Genomic DNA, 16361 nt, shown 5'->3' with positions numbered 1-16361 from the left:
AATTAAGATGCTAGTCATTACCTGCAGGAAGGGAGGATTTGGTTGTTCTTGCTTGTTGATGGATCAGTTTTATTTAACTGTGGGTCTTTCAGTTACTCTTAAATTGTATTATATAAAGACCCATCAAATGTTCTCATAGGGAAGATTGGCTTCATATTAGAGAAAAAATGTTTCTGAGTGCTTCTGTAGTGTATTACTTGTGGGAAGAGGGTAGACAGTGAACATGCAAACACAGGCATAGTCAGAGCTGCAGAAATGTGCTAAGTTTTACCTTTCAGCTACCTGGGTGTGGGAGCCTCTGTCCTTGGCGACCTCTTGGCCATCCCGGGTGAAAGGAGACTTCCAGATAAGCTCTGCCTGGGGATAGAAGGGTGACCCGTCTCTCAGAGGAGAAGGGCCTCGAGCACCTCCTTCCGTGCATGTTTACTGAGTTCAGCTCACTCAGGGACACCTAGTGTGCACGTACAGCTCATCAGTCAATGTCTAAAATGCTAGTCATGAAAAACTGACATCATCTACAGATAATAATTGAGGAAACACAGGGACTGTCTCTGGTCAGGGTCAGTGGGATATGCTGATGCTGGAAGGTTGTTGAGGCCATGTATCATGAAGGAGGGAGTTTCACTCCCTATGCTTTGAGCTCAGACGTGTAGTTCGTACCAACAGGACTATGGAGCAAGCCTCAAAGGAAACAATGTACATTCTTTCTCAGGCCAGATTTGCCCCAAGGAGCCATCTGTTCCAGTACAAGGCTGCAGCTGCCTCTGGCATTGTTTTCAGGCTGAGTCAGACAGGGGGAGCAAAGCAGCCAAGAGATTAGGAGACATCTTATGGATAGAATGAGGACTCGAGCTATGACAAAGCTAAGGGGTGAGGGCTCTTTTTCTATAGTCCCCTAATTCCTTCCCTGATGACCCTTTTTGCAGCTGTGCCTGGCTTAGGTTGTCCCTCCCTTGAGGGATCGTACCCATCATTGACTAAACAGTCATCTTTCAGGGCCAAGCAGGGTGGAGGGAGTGAGGCAGGGGCCGTGCTCCTGCCAGGAGGACAGGTTCTGTCTCCTTAGTGGCTCATGGCCCCAAGGCCTTTTCACTCAGCCCTAGCCGGGGGACGCTTGTCCATTAATGAGTTCCTGAAACCAGGTGGGGCGGCTCCCAGCACCTGGGCTTGAGTCAGTCTGTTGTTCTGTGGGCAATTTTAAGCACTTCCCTGTTGTTCAATATCTCTTATCTTTGTAAGAAAAAAAGTCAAACTTCATTCATGACACAGAGTCACTTTGCACGGGCCTCTATTGCCTCTGCCCTTGTGCGTTGGAATTAAATTTTTGTTTTTTCTGCCTTGAGCTTTGCCCTCTTTTCTTAGTTTACATTTTTGGTAAGCCTTTCCTAGAGAAAGAATAAAAATGAAGTGTCACTTCTAATACCAAAACTTTTGTCTTTATTTGCATGTGGGGGTGACACTTCCTGCGTGTTAAAGACAGTATTTCTTTTTTTTTTTTTTGAATAAATGTCTATTATTACCTGTTCTATCTACACCTTAGGATTTTTTTTTTAAGATTTTATTTATTTATTTTTAGAGAGGGAAAGGAGGGAGAGGAAGAGGGAGAGAGAGAGAGAGGGAGAGAGGGAGAGAGAGAGAGAAACATCAATGTGCGGTTGCTGGGGGTTATGGCCTGCAACCCAGGCATGTACCCTGGCTGGGAATTGAACCTGGGACACTTTGGTTCCCAGCCCGCGCTCAATCCACTGAGCTACGCCAGCCAGGGACAGTATTTCTTATATTGTGGCTTATTTGGAAGTGAGCATTTTTACCTCCATTTTAAAAGATTTCCTAGGGCAGGTGGCAGTCCCTGTCTCTGAAATTTCCCTGGTTACAGCTCTATCAGGGTAACCTTTCAGAGGTATTTAGAATGGATTTCTGTGTTATATATTGGACATGTATAGGCTGGGGGTGGGGGCTTCATTCTGTGCCTGCATATTAGACCATTTTTTAAAAAGATTTATTTATTTAGAGAGGGGAAGAGAGGGAAACATCTTGTGTGGTTGCCTCTCTCATGCCCCCTACTGGGGACCTGGCCTGCAACCCAGGCATGCGCCCTGATTGGGAATTGAACTGGGGACCCTTAGGTTCACAGGCTGGCACTCAATCCATTGAGCCACATCAGCCACGGACATTGGACCATTTTTAAAAAGTCAGTGTGAAAGAGGCAGTAGTTCTGCTCAGTAAACCAGGATGCTCTCGTTCCTTGAAGCCTGAGCTTAGTATGTTTGGGGAAAGGCTTTGGAGAATAAGAGGGAGCAGGAGTAACTTGCATTCATTAGCCATATTTTTTTTGGGGGGGGCAGTGGTGGCTGAATGTTAACCCTTCTTCTGTCCAGCTATGATTATCATAATACAGAGGTTTGGTGGTAGTAATTTTTGGAAGTTCTGCCAAGGGTTGCATGAAAATAGAAGTTCACCAACCTTGGCAAGATGGAAGAAGTGTAAGGAGGAGGAACAGATAGCAGGACTAGGTGGCCACTCACTACAGAATTATTAAGAATACCTCCAAGACAGAGAAGCCACCGTCAGAGGTGGGGAGAAAGATGTAAATATTTCTGCTGAGTAGTCTTCCACCACCCTGACTCACATTCAGTGGAGCTCTGTGGAATTAGGATGAACTTGTGAAACTGTCGTCCTACTTTATAAAACTGTCATCTAAATAAATTACATAAAAATGTGTGACTCAGCAGGAGTTGGTAGAGCAGAAAAGGGCAAGATCTGTAAGATGACAAACTTGAATTCAGGGGTTGGGGTAGAAGTAAAAGGTGAAGGTATGCCTAATAACAGTGTCTGATAATCTTCGGTGAATAGACCTTGACATGCTTAGAGCTCGTAAAGGTTACCTTTAAAATCAGGAGTCATTGGAAGCAGATGGAGTCAGCTTTAATTTGGCCCCACAGGCTTGGCAGCATTTAAAGGTAACTCGCTGCATTTCCCTACTGCCTTTGTCTCCTGTAGCATGCGGTCTGCTCAGGCAGCGTCATGAGATGGGTGGCCACTAGCACTTTGCAGACACAGTGACAGCATCTCCTGTAGACTCTGGGTGAACTCTTCCCTGTCTTGTTGTGCAGGCCACATGCTTCAGGAGACGGTGACAGTGTCTGTGTGCCTCTGCTCAGAAGGCTACTCCCCGGTGACCATGGACTCCGGTTCCGTGACCTATGTGGACAACATGGCCTGCAGGCTGGCCCGCCTGCTGGTTACCCAGGCCGATCGCCTCACTGCCAGCAGCCATCAGACCTTGCTGACCCCGTTTGCCCTGACGGTGGGAGCCCTGCCTGCCTTGGACGAGGAGCTTGTACTGGCCCTGACCCATCTGGAGTTTCCCTTTGGCTGGACTGTCTTGGGAAGTTCTTCACGTGAAGGTGGGTCTTCACCAGAAAATTTGCTTGTCTCCTCAGAATCTGTCTTACAACTTATTGTCTGTTTTCCTGGGTGGATTTTCCTGCCAGCTTTTGACCCAGGCCTCAATCTGCTATGGCCGGTTTCCCTGAGGCCCTGAGCGGTTCATCTTGGGGCTGGTGGGTACTATTCTGTTCCAGCGGGTGAAGAGCTGCCTCGGGCGGGAAGGGCTGTTCCTTGTGGAAGGCTCTCGAGCCCACTGCTTTGGGCTGTGGCTCCACTTCCTTTGGCACCTTCTCTTGCTGGGAGATGGGGATCTTGCAGCCTGTTTCCGAATATGGAGAGTCATCGGGCAATGAAGAGCATCAGCCAGCTCTGGGGGACATATAGAAGAAGTAGAGCCAGGAAGGAAATGTAGCCGTTGTGTTGACATCTTTTAAAATGTCAGTGTCACTGCGAGCATTCATACTATGTTATTTGTACTAACTGTTGGAGTTACCTCTGGATGCCCCTGTTTACTAAAAGACTGAACAGACTGTAAACACCAACCATTTGGAATCTGTGTGAACAGAGATGATATTGTATTGAAGCCAATTGTAGGCATGAGGCTAAACTGTTCAACAGATGCTGGTTACGGCGATATGAATTCCGTAGTTTTGTTGGAAGCACAGAGAGGTTGCTCTGCAGTGTTTACCTGAACCCAGTGCACACTGTTGCTGCTTCTCTGTGTTCTTCCCATGACTTTAGTTTTTGTGGTTGGATAATGGTATTTTCAAGAGTTTCTGCTTCCTGATAAAATCTGGTTACAGGTTGGTTTAAATTTGATGGTGGATAACATTAAACATGCTGCTCTAGGTAAAGAGGTGTGATTTTTGTAAACAGAATCATAAGGTCATAGTTACAATCGGAGAGGATCTCTGTTTCTTTCCTTTAATCAGGGTTCTGCTAAAATTCTCCCAGGCACTTAAGAATGATTCTCATTTATTTTTTTATACACATTACATGTTTATTTATACATATAGACATACATACATATGCACACACACATAAATGTTATAATATTTATGTATGTATGCTGAACTAAAAGTTTGTCATTAGTAGTGGTATTTTTTTATTGTCGTTCAAGTCCGGTTGTCTCCATTTTCCTCCCACCACTCCCCCGGCCCCAGCCATCCCCACCTGCCGCCCTGAAACCTGCCACCTTTGGCTTTGTCCATGTGTCCTTTATACATGTTCCTTGACGACCCTTCCCACTTTTCCCTCCATGATCCCCTCCCCTCCCCTCTGTTTGCTGTCAGTTTGTTCTTTATTTCAATGTCTCTGGTTCTATTTTGCTTGCTTGTTTGTTTGAATGATTCTTATTTCTTAAGACCTTGAATGAGAGATGTCACAGGCCTAGTTCAGCATTAAACCATGTCTGACTCCTGCGTGCTGCACCGTATGGTTGCTGATGGATATGGACGCAGGGGTGGCTCCCTGAGGGAGTGGGTGGTGTCCATGTGGCTCACTGTTGTCCCCAAGGACCTAGCAAAAGGCTCAGGACATAGCAGATGTTCCAGAAGCATTTGTTGAATGAATGAAGGTTGTATCCTTAGACCTTTAAGGAGTCACGCATCATTGTTTTAGTTCTCCTATCTATATACAGGGGTGGGCAAAAGTAGGCTTACAGTTGTGAGTACATGAAGCACAGTGTTTAGTCTTGTATTATTATTTATTAATTATTGTATTATTGCTATTATAACTGTAAACCTACTTTTGCCTGCCCCTGTATATAGGAGGAAAAAATGTTTCCTGGCAAAGAAACTTTATTTATATTTATAGACACATGTACATTAATATGTATACATGGATGATATACATGGATATAGCCATATGTTAATTCATTTTACACATGTATATTTACATATATTCATTCATACATATATGTTACTGAAAGCAGGCCTGGATGCCTGCCACTATGAAAGAGGCAGGTCCTGATGTAAAGGGAAAGTGGTTTATTCCCAGGGGCCAACAACCTGGAAGATGGGGGAGGACTCACGTCTCAAAGCCCATCACCTGGGAAGATGAGGGACTTAGGTCACAAATTCCATCTCCACCTCTTAGTGGAGACAGAGGCTTTTCTGAGGAGGGAGACAGGAACAGAACAAAGAGGCTGAGGAAGGGGTAGAACAGTTCTCTACGTGCAGACGAGCACAGTCCATTCCAATAAGCAAGTGACGGTCCAGTGTGCGTCATCCTGGTTTAGTCACCCTGGCTCCACGTCATCCTGGATCCTCGATTAAAGGTTATCAAATTTCCTGGAACTGGGATGCCTGAAGGTCAGAGTCTGTATCTTTTGAAGTTAGTTCCTAGGATTCTTATACAAACATGCTGTTTATCTGTCAGCCACACATTAGTCAGAGTCAGAGCTCACAGAAATAGTCAAAAGAATGGTGGGGTGGGTTACAGTTTCCCACTGTTACAATTTTCCACTGACTGATGTGTGTATATATATCTATATCTATAGGTTAGATATAGATAAAGATATACCTGTAGACACAGATACATATATCTATATATCTCTATAGACACACACACACATATGTATATGTTTTCTGGCTAAGGAGCTTCATTTTCTTATCTTTTCTGGCTTAAGAAAACAAATTCTGACAATAATGTTTGAGGTGTTTTGTTATCGGAAAGGCAGATCCATTTTAACAAAACCTTAAAGCCTTCATGATTCCTCCCCAGTGGCTGCACTCCAGGCCGTCAGTGAAGGCCCTCAGAGGCTCAGAGAGGGGCGGAGATGGGCCAGGCCCAGGGTTCCTTCGCCAGCCAGCCCCTCCCTCTGCTTAGCAGCTTGGAGTCTGCATGGGTTCCATTTGTAAAATGGCAGATTACTGAAACTATGGAACCTTATAAATACACATGAATAGCTTAAACTAAGAGTCTCCAAAATGGGATTTATGTTGTTCACATACTATGTTTATTTTTCATCCCAAAACTTAGAGATAAATGAAGGTTTCCTAATATTTAATCTGTGGACTGACGGTAGTGCCCGCATGCAGGGCTGCCGAAGATGGGGCCTTGTGAGCATCACTCAGTCACAGGGTCACCAGGAGCGGGAGCTGACTTACCATACGCAACACGCACAGTCGGTGTTGGGAGTGCCTGTTTGATAATTTTTGCTTATACAGACATGCGATCAAATATGTTTGGAGAACACTGGGTTACCCCTAAGTAGCTAAGGGTCTTCTTATTGCCATTTTCATTGCTGTTTGGAGATGTATTCTTGTTTTCCAAGCCTCCATCTATCATGATGTTTGGTTTATCCACATCCTCGGTGACTTGGGCCACCAACGGGTCCTTGCTGACCTCTCTGCCACACTTATATAGGTATATGTATTTTCATGAGAGGAAAATGGAGCAGTTCCTTTTTGTGGTTTGACATTGTATTCCCTGGGAGAAAAATTCTAGTGTCATAGTCATGAAGAATATGTGCTTTTGGAGCCAGGTTCAAATCCTGGCCCTGCTGCTTCCTGGCTCTGGGACCTCGTGGGCAAGTTATTTTAGTTCTGATGCCACAAAGTTACAATTTCTAAAATGAGGCACTACAGTACCCACTTCATTGGTTTCTTGTGGTGGTTAAATAAATAACATATGGTGAAGCTTCTAAACAATGTCTGAACGTCTAAGTTCTCAGTATAAGTTGACGTGTGTTTGTACAGAAATGGACTTCAATATACAGAGAAGATATTGTACTGCATATGTGGAAAGTGCAATTGGTCTTGACTAGTGAAGCTACAGGCAAAGCAGTACAATCCTGGTTATTGTAAACAATTCCTTGAAGATTGCTAGAACGTTTTCAGACTTTCTGTAAGAACAGTTTGTGGTACTTGAGGTAACATTGCAGCCTAGACTTGTAACAGAGCTTCTCTGAACCATCAGTGTTAAGGGATAGGATTAACACACCTTTTTCTTTCTGCTCCTTGAATGGATGGATTTCACTACAGTCTTCAAGTTCGCTGATCCTGTTTTCCACTAAGCTAGTCTACTGTTGAACCCTTCTGTTGTATTTTTTATTTCGGTGATTATGTCCTTCAGCTCTGTGATTTCTGTTTGGTGCTCTTTAATATTTTCTGCCTCTTCATTGAAATACTCTGTTTATACGTTGCTTTCCTGACCTTGGTGAGCATCTTTGTGACCATTTTAAACTCTTTATCAGATAAATCACTTACCTTCATTTCATTAAGATCAGTTTCTGGATTTATCTTTTTATTTTAAACATACTCTTTTGTTTCTTCATTTTCCTTGACTTTCTGTGGGTTTCTCTGCATTAGAGAAAGGAGGCACCTCTCCCAGTCTTGACAGACTGGTCTTGTGTGGAAGATGAACCTCATCAGTCAGTCCAGGCTCTTGGTTCCTCTTAAACCCTCTGTGATTGTTCACGTTGCTTTCTTTGTTTTTAGTGGCCTGCAGTCCTTGAGTGTCTGCCAAGACTCATCAGTGCCACCCCCGGCACCCCACCCAAGGGGAGGATCTTAGTCAACACCTAGATCTGGGCTGATTAGAAGGCAGAAGCTGGGAAAGTATGCAGTCAGACCCCTTTCAGGGAAAAACTAGGAGATAGGCTTTGCTTGCTTCATCTGTGCTGAACTTTGGAGGGATAGCTGTAGTAAGTGTTCATGTGCGTAGCCATTAGCTGCTGCTTTATCCATTACAGTCCTTGAGAATGCAAGCCCTATTGGCTATCAGAGCCAGGTGATCAGGGAGTATGTCCCTTGAATAGCATCAGACATGTGCACAAGATCCTTTCAGAGAGAGGCTTGTGATCTGGCTTTATTTTTGGAGTGAGCTGGAGTGAGGAGGGGAAAAGTGCCCTTTGGCTCCTGGGTCCAGCCAGCCCCTAGAGGCATACTGATTAGAAATGGAACCCCCAGGCAATAGTTTGTATGCAGTCAGCTCCTTCTAGGGAAAGACTGGATGATGGGTGTTTCTGCCTGCTCCTTTTACACTGTGCCCTGGGGAGATGCCATTGTGCATCTTGTGTGACCATTAAGGACTGCTTCTTTGTTTGCTGTAGTCTGTAGGACACAGACACAAACCCCTTAGGCTTTTAGAGCTAGATGATTTGGAGGCCTGTCTCTCAGGTGGGAGCCTTAAAAGTTGGGGGACTCGATATGTGAGCCAAACCTTTGCTACTTAGGGAGAAGCTGGGAATTGTGGGTTCCCTGTGGATTGTATGGCTTTATGTTGGGATGGGGACTTTGAGGGTGTGTCTCAGCCTTTCCTACTCATTTCAATGTGGGTATCTTGTCGTTCACCTGACATTTAGGAGTCATTCAGATAGCTTCTGGATTTCTCTCAGGGAATTACTCTGGGTATAGCTGTGCATTTGCTGCTTTGATGGGAGGGGGGATGTCTTCATCTTGGTCTCTCTTCTTTGATTTAGTAGAGTTTTATTCTAAGCAGTTTACAATCTCTTATGTGCTCAGTGCATCTTTTTCTAGTTTACATACCTCATTAATGTTGCTTGTCTTCAAGATAAAGGAATTATGGGAACAAAAAAGGAAAACCGAGGCATGGGGCCCTCTGGAGTTTATCATATGTTAGTGGAAGTGATGTCGTAACTGGAAAAAGTTTTTTTTCCTAGTAATTATGTATTCTAATACTTATCCAAAAACAATTTAAGGCTTCACTATTCACACTTGTTAAAAAGTCTTTGTGTTTATTTATTTACACTTTTTTGGAGGGTATAAATGGGTGTTAATGAATGAATATTGATTTCTGTAATGATTTTGTCATGGAAAAGTCCGGTTGAAGCATTATTGTATTTCCTTGCATTTTACAATAAATCCTTTTTTGCCCCTTCATCACCGAGCGTTATCGGGAGGGCTGAGACCCTGGAGAAAGCGCAGAGTCGGAATGGACTGTGTGTCTCTTACAGAAAAGCAGAGCCGCTCTTGGCCCTGTGTCTCACCCATCATTACTCATGGTGCAACTTCGTTATGTGTTCTAGGGCAGGAAATGTCCTGGGTTTTATTTAATTTTGTGCCATAAATACAATTGGATTTCTATTTTGTAAAATTAAACCCATTTTTTCTATAAAGGAGCTTTCATGATAAAAGCTTTTGCAGGGTCTCAGGACCCCAAATTTGCAGTAAAACCTTGAATACTTATAATTATTGAATAAAATTTTATAATTTATCTTTTTCTGTTTGGGGGTTTTTGCTTATTTGTTTTTTCAACAGAAATCTTCCCTCAGAGATGGACATACTTTTGAAGATTAGGTTAACTAGGATAAAATATTCTGTTTTAGTCTATTGGGGCTTGGATAACCCTTGAATTAAAGCCTTGCCTCCCTGTTCAACTGAATTCCTTTCCTTCGCTTGTGTTCCCAGATGCTTGACATGGCTGGCAAGCACCATGCTTTTCCACACCACTGGGGAGGCTGGTGATTGAGACAAGCACCCAGAGGGACTACAGATGCCATCTAGGAGGACTGACAGCATGGCCCCGGGGACACAGTAGCTCCTCTCCCAATGGAAGAGGGAGAGCTTGTCCTGTTTATATTTTCTGATTTAAGAAAAAACCCCACTTGCTTGAAAAAATCCATATGGAGGCTTTCATATATATATATATATATATATATATATATATATATATATATACACACACACACACACACACACACACACACACACACACTTATAAACCAATATTTGGTAATGATGTGCAGATCCAAGATTTTTTTTCCAAAGTAAATTACTGTTATTTTAAAAAACTGGTTTGGACTTTTTTGCAGGTCTCTAGGTAGAAGTAGTTCATATGTTCAAAGGTCTCCTCATAGGCTGAAGTTCTTGGTTGTGTAAGAGATGGAAGGTCTACGTTATACCAATTATAAAACCATAACAAGATCGTCTTTTCCCCAGCTTTTGAGATAAAATTGGCATATAACATTGTATAATTTCAAGGTATGCAATGTGTTGATTTGATACATTTAAATATTGCAGAATGATTATCACCATAGCATTGGTCAACACCGCTATCCCATCACATGGTTCTCATTTTCTTCCTGCAGGGAGAACACGTAAGAAAGGCGATGCCATGAATTAGATCTGCAGGGCAAACATTAACATCTTCAGCAAAACAAAGACAGTTTTGTGTTAGATTGCTTTATCAAGTTTGAAGAGGCAAACTTTCTTTCTGCCTTTATAATTAATTCTATGAATGGAAGAAGTTTTTAAGGTCTTTAGGGGAAGACGTTTTAAGCCAACTGAGTTTTTGCAGCTTTTCTGCAGGGCTATCTTGGGCACAAAGTTAAATACAGCTGATGTATTTAGGAAGCCAACTTTTCATTCTTTAGATGTATGGTTGGCTGGAGAACTGTCCCCAAGGATAATTAATTGTTGGAACTGGTAGGACCTACTGAAGGTAGTTTACAGGATTATTTTAATTATTGATTCCAAAGGTCACATCTAGAGTATGGTCCTAACTGTGCAAGTAACATCGAAGTAGTTATAGCAACCACAACAGATTTAAACTTGACTCCGGAAATCAGAGAAATGGTTTTCAGTTGTAGAATCCATGTGATGAGGGCAAGTCCCAGCAGAGCCCCTGGGCCCACACGAGGCATGGCGAAATGAACAGTGAGCTCAAAGGACAAGTAAAAACCTTGTCACGGACCCGTTTAATATATAAGTTATGTAACATGATGCTGTTACTAAGAAGAAGGGTGGTTAGCATGAGGCTTTGTTTTATTAATAGAGTCTTCATAAATTATTTCCCTTTGAAGGAGAATGTTTGTTTTTCTACACTTCAGAACTGATGGGGAACAAGGAAGGCCGTGCAGAGGGCCGAAAGGACTCTGAAGAAAGTTTATAACAGGAGAGGTTGTTCAGTAACTGTTAAAATGTTGTCTGGACAGCTTAGCATTCTCTCAAGGAGTTTAAGAGCAGTCGTAATATTTCTTCTTATCTGCAGGAAAAGCCATTAAGTGAGAAACAACAGTTCATTATGAAAGACTCAGTGGGAACTGCCAAATTTCTGTGACATCTACATCTTGTTTCAAGCCACGTACCCGAAACCATCCCCTTCTTTCTAGGCAGCAGGAGCAGGGAGTGTGTGGGCCAGCCGTGTCTGACAGGGGAAAATATCTGTGTCTCTTTCTTTGAATAGAGGAAAGAGATCCGTCACTGGTAAGAAGCAAGGTTTTTTTTAACACTTGAAATGGAGCCTGTCAGGTGGTTTTATCCTTGAGTAGCGTTTGCTGGCTGTAGAAATAGAAGGAAAAGAGGGAAGCTCTGCCGGCTGTCCCGGCCTGCACTCCCGGCCCTGGCCCCGTCGGAGGGTGGCACGCTGGACTGGGTGACGCGGCCCACGGCCTGTGTGAAAGGCCACTTTTGTTCTTCTGCCCCCAGACTGTGCTGGAGAGCAAGTTTAAAATAGCGTCCGCTGAAATACCAGTGGGTAGAAACCCAGGAAGGACAGAGTTATTTAAAAATACAAATTTCCAGATTTTAAAAACTTTTCCCAAGGGGGGTTTAAATTAATGCATTATGGGTATTGACTGATTCTGGGGTTTTTATATATGTTTTTGGAAATCTTGACATATTTCAAGCAATTGTATATATACCCTGTATTAATTACTTTCTAGCCTTCTATCACTTTGGACAGTGTCTGAGGGGTAAATATATCCATACTTTCTTTTCTGACATTTAAAACTGGTATTATGTTCCTTCAGTTGCTAAGGTAACCCACTGGATAAGTGCCAGGGGCGGACAGACTGTTCTTTAAAATCGGTCCAATGGCAAATCGGTAACATTGTTCCCAGCCCTTAGCCAGGCACGTGCATACAAATCTGCATCATTTGTGAAGTTCTAAATCCTTAATTTAAAAACATTTTCTGTGTCTTCCATCCATTTTTAAGCTTTTCTATTTTTTTAATTCTCCTCTGAGGACTTTTTTTTTTTTCACTGCTTTTAGAGGGAGAGGAGGGAAAGAGAGAAACATCAATGAGAGAGAGAAGCACTGATCAGTTGCCTACCGTGTGCTCCCAGACCAGGGATTGGTGCCTGGACTGGGAATCGAACCCACAACCTAGTTCTGTACCCTGACTGGGAATCGAACCCGCTGCTCTCAGTTATGGGATGACACTCCAACCAACTGAGCCACACTAACCAGGGCTAGCTTTTACTTTTTAAGGACTGGCTTTACAGGCAGTAAAGAATTCAATACAGAATTGAACTCAAGGAAAAGGATAGTTTTTCCTCCGTCAATTAAAGTTGTAGCTCATCTCCACAGAGTTTAGCATTTCTCAGTCTGAGCCTTTGGACTGGCAGCCTGGCTTTCAGTGCGAAGGCAGTGCGGGAACCCCACCTGCTCGCAGGCGAGCGGCCAGTTTTCTGGTTGTGCTTGATACCAGACTCACACTGCAGATCTCAAAAGTCCATTTCCACTGCAGATCTGATGAGTCTACACTTTTTCTACTTGTCAATAATGAACTTAGGTTGCATGGTATTTCATTTGTCGCAGAAACAGAAAAAGGTTCCTGGCAGGTTAACGGGGGAGAGGGGGGTTCCTGGGGTGTGCGGGGAGAGCAGAGAATGCCTGGTGTGTTTAGGCTGTCAGCAAATATCCAATGAAGGCATGAATGGTGGATACAAATCATAGCCTGGAAGGAATATCAACAAATGAAAAAAATCATTGCACAGTCCGGAAAGGGTGTATGGCATGATTGCTGCTGATGGCCCCTAGCCGCCACCTGAGGCATGGGTTGAAGCCCATTTGTCTTAATGGCACATCTGGTGTTCTACACTGATGCAATTACAGTGCCTCCTAGGCAGACAGCTCGTTCCCTTAAATTATGCTTTTAAATTATAACCAGAGGAAATCTGTTTTCAAATATACCACATATCAATTTAGTGACTATTTATTATATTTCTGTATGAAGAGATCAGACAGATGTATGTGACGGGTAAGTCCCCCAACACTGGCTTTCCTAGTTTTTGAGGACTCTGTCCCATGCAGTATTTTTATTATTGCCCCCTGACAATCCCACTGGGAAGGCTGGGCAGATTTCACTTTCCTTTTACAGATCAGGCAACTTAAAACTTGGGACTTAAGTGGTCTGCTTAATTCAGTAGTGCCAAGCCCAGAGTCACGGGTGAGCTAGTGCTGAAAGACCTGGCTCCCGATGGCTCCAGGAGTTGGGTTATGCAGGGGAGAAATCACTCATCACGGTGGCTCCAGGAGTTGGGGGTTGTGAGCTCTACTGACTGGTTGGGGCCAGGGCAGGGAATTGGTTGTATCAGGTCCTGATGTCCGCCACAACATTGTTCAGTCTGCTTTCATGAGGGTGGTTGGTAGGGTCGTGGGCCTGGGGCTGATGTTATCTTTAGCTTGGCCAAAACTCTCTTTCTGTGATCAACAGAAACCTGAGACTTTGTTCTCAAGATATTTTGATGCAAACCAAAATTTGATGTCTTAAGGACTTGGTGATGAAGGGTGGAAGTGGATGGACAGAAAGGAGAAAGTGTCGTGTTAAAAAATGGAGCCCCTTCATGGCTACAATGTGTGGCTTTGGAAACCAGAGTGGGACTTATTTAATTTAATGAATTGGATTTATGTGAATTAAAAAAAAATGTTCTTCATAAACTTACAATGTTGAATATATTTTTAAAAGATATTATTTATTAATTTTTAGAGAACAAGGGGAAAGGAGGGAGAAAGAAAGGGGAAAAAACATGGGTGTGAGAGAGAAACATTGATTGGTTGCCTCTCATACACGCCCCTACCAGGGACTGAACCTGTGACCCAGGAATGTGCCCCAACCAGGAATCGAACCAGTGACCCTTCACTTTGTGGGATAATGCCCAACCAACTGAGCCATACTGGTTAAGGCAACAGTGTTGAATACATTTTAGTGGCTCCACTTAGAAGTTATGAAACATTACTAAACCCTGCAGAGTACAATAGAACTACTTTGAGTTAACTTGTGTTTAAAAATATCATTTGCTTCTAGATTATTGCCCCATTATACTTTAGCTTAATTTTAAACCTGTTTTAAATATGTTAATAATTTTTAATATTTTGCTCAATGTTTGAGGCTGTATCCTGGCTTAGCAGCAAGTCATGTGAATTTAAAATAACTTGCAAAAGTCAAACAGAACCAGAGACTTGGAAATAAAGAACAAACTGACAGTGACAAGGGGTGCAGAAGGGGGATGACAGGGGAAGGAGGGGAAGGGGCAAAAAAAAGAACATGAACAGAGGACTCATGGGCATGGGCAATGGGGGGGATTAACTGTGGGATTGAGGGGAGGGTTGGGGTGGGGGTGAGCAATGGGGAAAAAGGCAGGAGAACTGTAACTGAACAACAATAAAGGTATTTTAAAATTTTTAAAAACTTGCAAGTCACAAACAGCCCTGGCTGGGTAGCTCAGTTGGTTAGAGTGTCATCCCGATAGGTCAAGGTTGTGGTTCTCTGTTCAGGGCACGTACAAGAAGCAACCAATGAACGCCTCAACAACAAACTGATGTCTCTCTCCCTCTCCCTCTCTGTCTTTCTTTGCTCTCTCTAAAAAGTCAATTAGAAAAGTCACAAGCATTTTTTTTTGTTCTTGTTTATTTTTACCTAAGAGACTTTTGCCTAAAAGGTCTTAAGAGCTGATTGGGAAGACAGAGGTATAAAAAGAAAGCATAGATAAATGTTTGTTAACCACATATTTAGTTAAGGTAAGGGATCCCAACCCTGACTTTGCATCAGAATCACTTGGGAATCTTCAGAAAAGATTGATGCTTGGACCCCACCCCGGAAATTCTGTTTTAATTGTTCTGGGGAGGACCTTGAACACAATTGTGACTTTTGGTAGGGAGCTGGGAGTGGATGGGAAGAGACACCCAGGTGCTGTTGAACTCCAGAAGTACCACCATCCTCACCCTTCCCTACTCACATTTCCTTTTTCTCTTCAGAAGTATTATTCTGATTTTTATAGTAACCGTGTCCTTGCTCTTCTTTATAGTTTTACTACGTACGTATCCACAAATAATATGGTTTAGTTTTCACTTTTTAAACATCATGTTAATTGAAATGTATTCTGAATATTCTTTTATGACTTTTTCTCTTTGACATTATAATTATATTTCTTAGTTTCTTCTGTGTGAGTCTGCAATTCATTTTTGTTAAAATACTAGTGCATGATTTTACTACAAGTTTTTTTGTTGGTGGTGGACATTAAGATCACTTCTGTTTTTCACCATTTTACATTTTGGAGCATGTTTTCTGATGTGTAAGATGTACAGTCCTCACTAGGTTTTATGTGTAGGAATGGAACTGCTTGGTCATGAGACATCAGTTTCTTTTTTTACCTTTTAATTTTATTTTTTAATTGAACTTACTGGGGTGACATTGGTTACTAAAATTACATAGGTTGCAGGTGCGCAGTTCTACAGCACATCATCTGTATGTTGCACTGTGTGCTCAGCACCCCAAGTCAGGTCTCCCTCTGTCGTCATCATTCACCCCTCCCCCTTACTCCCCCTTCCCTCTGGCATGGTGCTGTCCAAAGGGATTGTACTAATTTATGTTCTCCCCTGTAATGAATGTGAGTTTATGAGGGTTTGGTGATTTATTTTTCAATCTTCTAAACTGAATTGTTTGCTAATTAAAAGGCATAGTCAAACCTTATATAGGTATGAGAATGACCCTAAATTCGGACTGAGCAGTGAAGGAAATCACTTTCCTTCATTAATAACCAAACTGCGCGGCCAGTCTGTGCTCGTGTTACAGGCACTCTGGAAGGTCCCTGGGTGTGCGCTGCATTGCACACGTCCTTCACCCCGAGAAACCCAGGGCAGGGATGGACACTCGCAGGACCTTGGGCCTTTGCTGTGACAGCCTCGTTTTCCAGGCGGAGAACCCGAGGAACGGCAGCGTGAAGGGCATGGGCAGGGAGCCCCCTTCCCTGTCTGGGGCAGATGAGCCTCTCTTTGGGCCC

General features: G+C 43.1%; 1 protein-coding gene across 1 annotated transcript in view; it reads left to right on the top strand.

Moving 5' to 3' along the window:
- The window catches only part of ARHGEF28 (Rho guanine nucleotide exchange factor 28), a 279388-nt gene that overhangs the window by 108371 nt on the left and 154656 nt on the right, over positions 1 to 16361 (top strand). Inside the window, exon 4 of the mRNA XM_045847808.1 lies at positions 3114 to 3407. Within this exon, the coding sequence (XP_045703764.1) occupies positions 3114 to 3407 (294 nt within the window). The remainder of the gene's footprint in view (positions 1 to 3113; positions 3408 to 16361) is intronic.

Source organism: Phyllostomus hastatus, unplaced genomic scaffold (genome assembly GCF_019186645.2).
Source record: "Phyllostomus hastatus isolate PE091 unplaced genomic scaffold, TTU_PhHast_1.1 phas_contig_58, whole genome shotgun sequence".
Lineage (NCBI taxonomy): Eukaryota > Metazoa > Chordata > Mammalia > Chiroptera > Phyllostomidae > Phyllostomus > Phyllostomus hastatus.
This window is presented reverse-complemented; position numbering and strand designations above follow the sequence as displayed.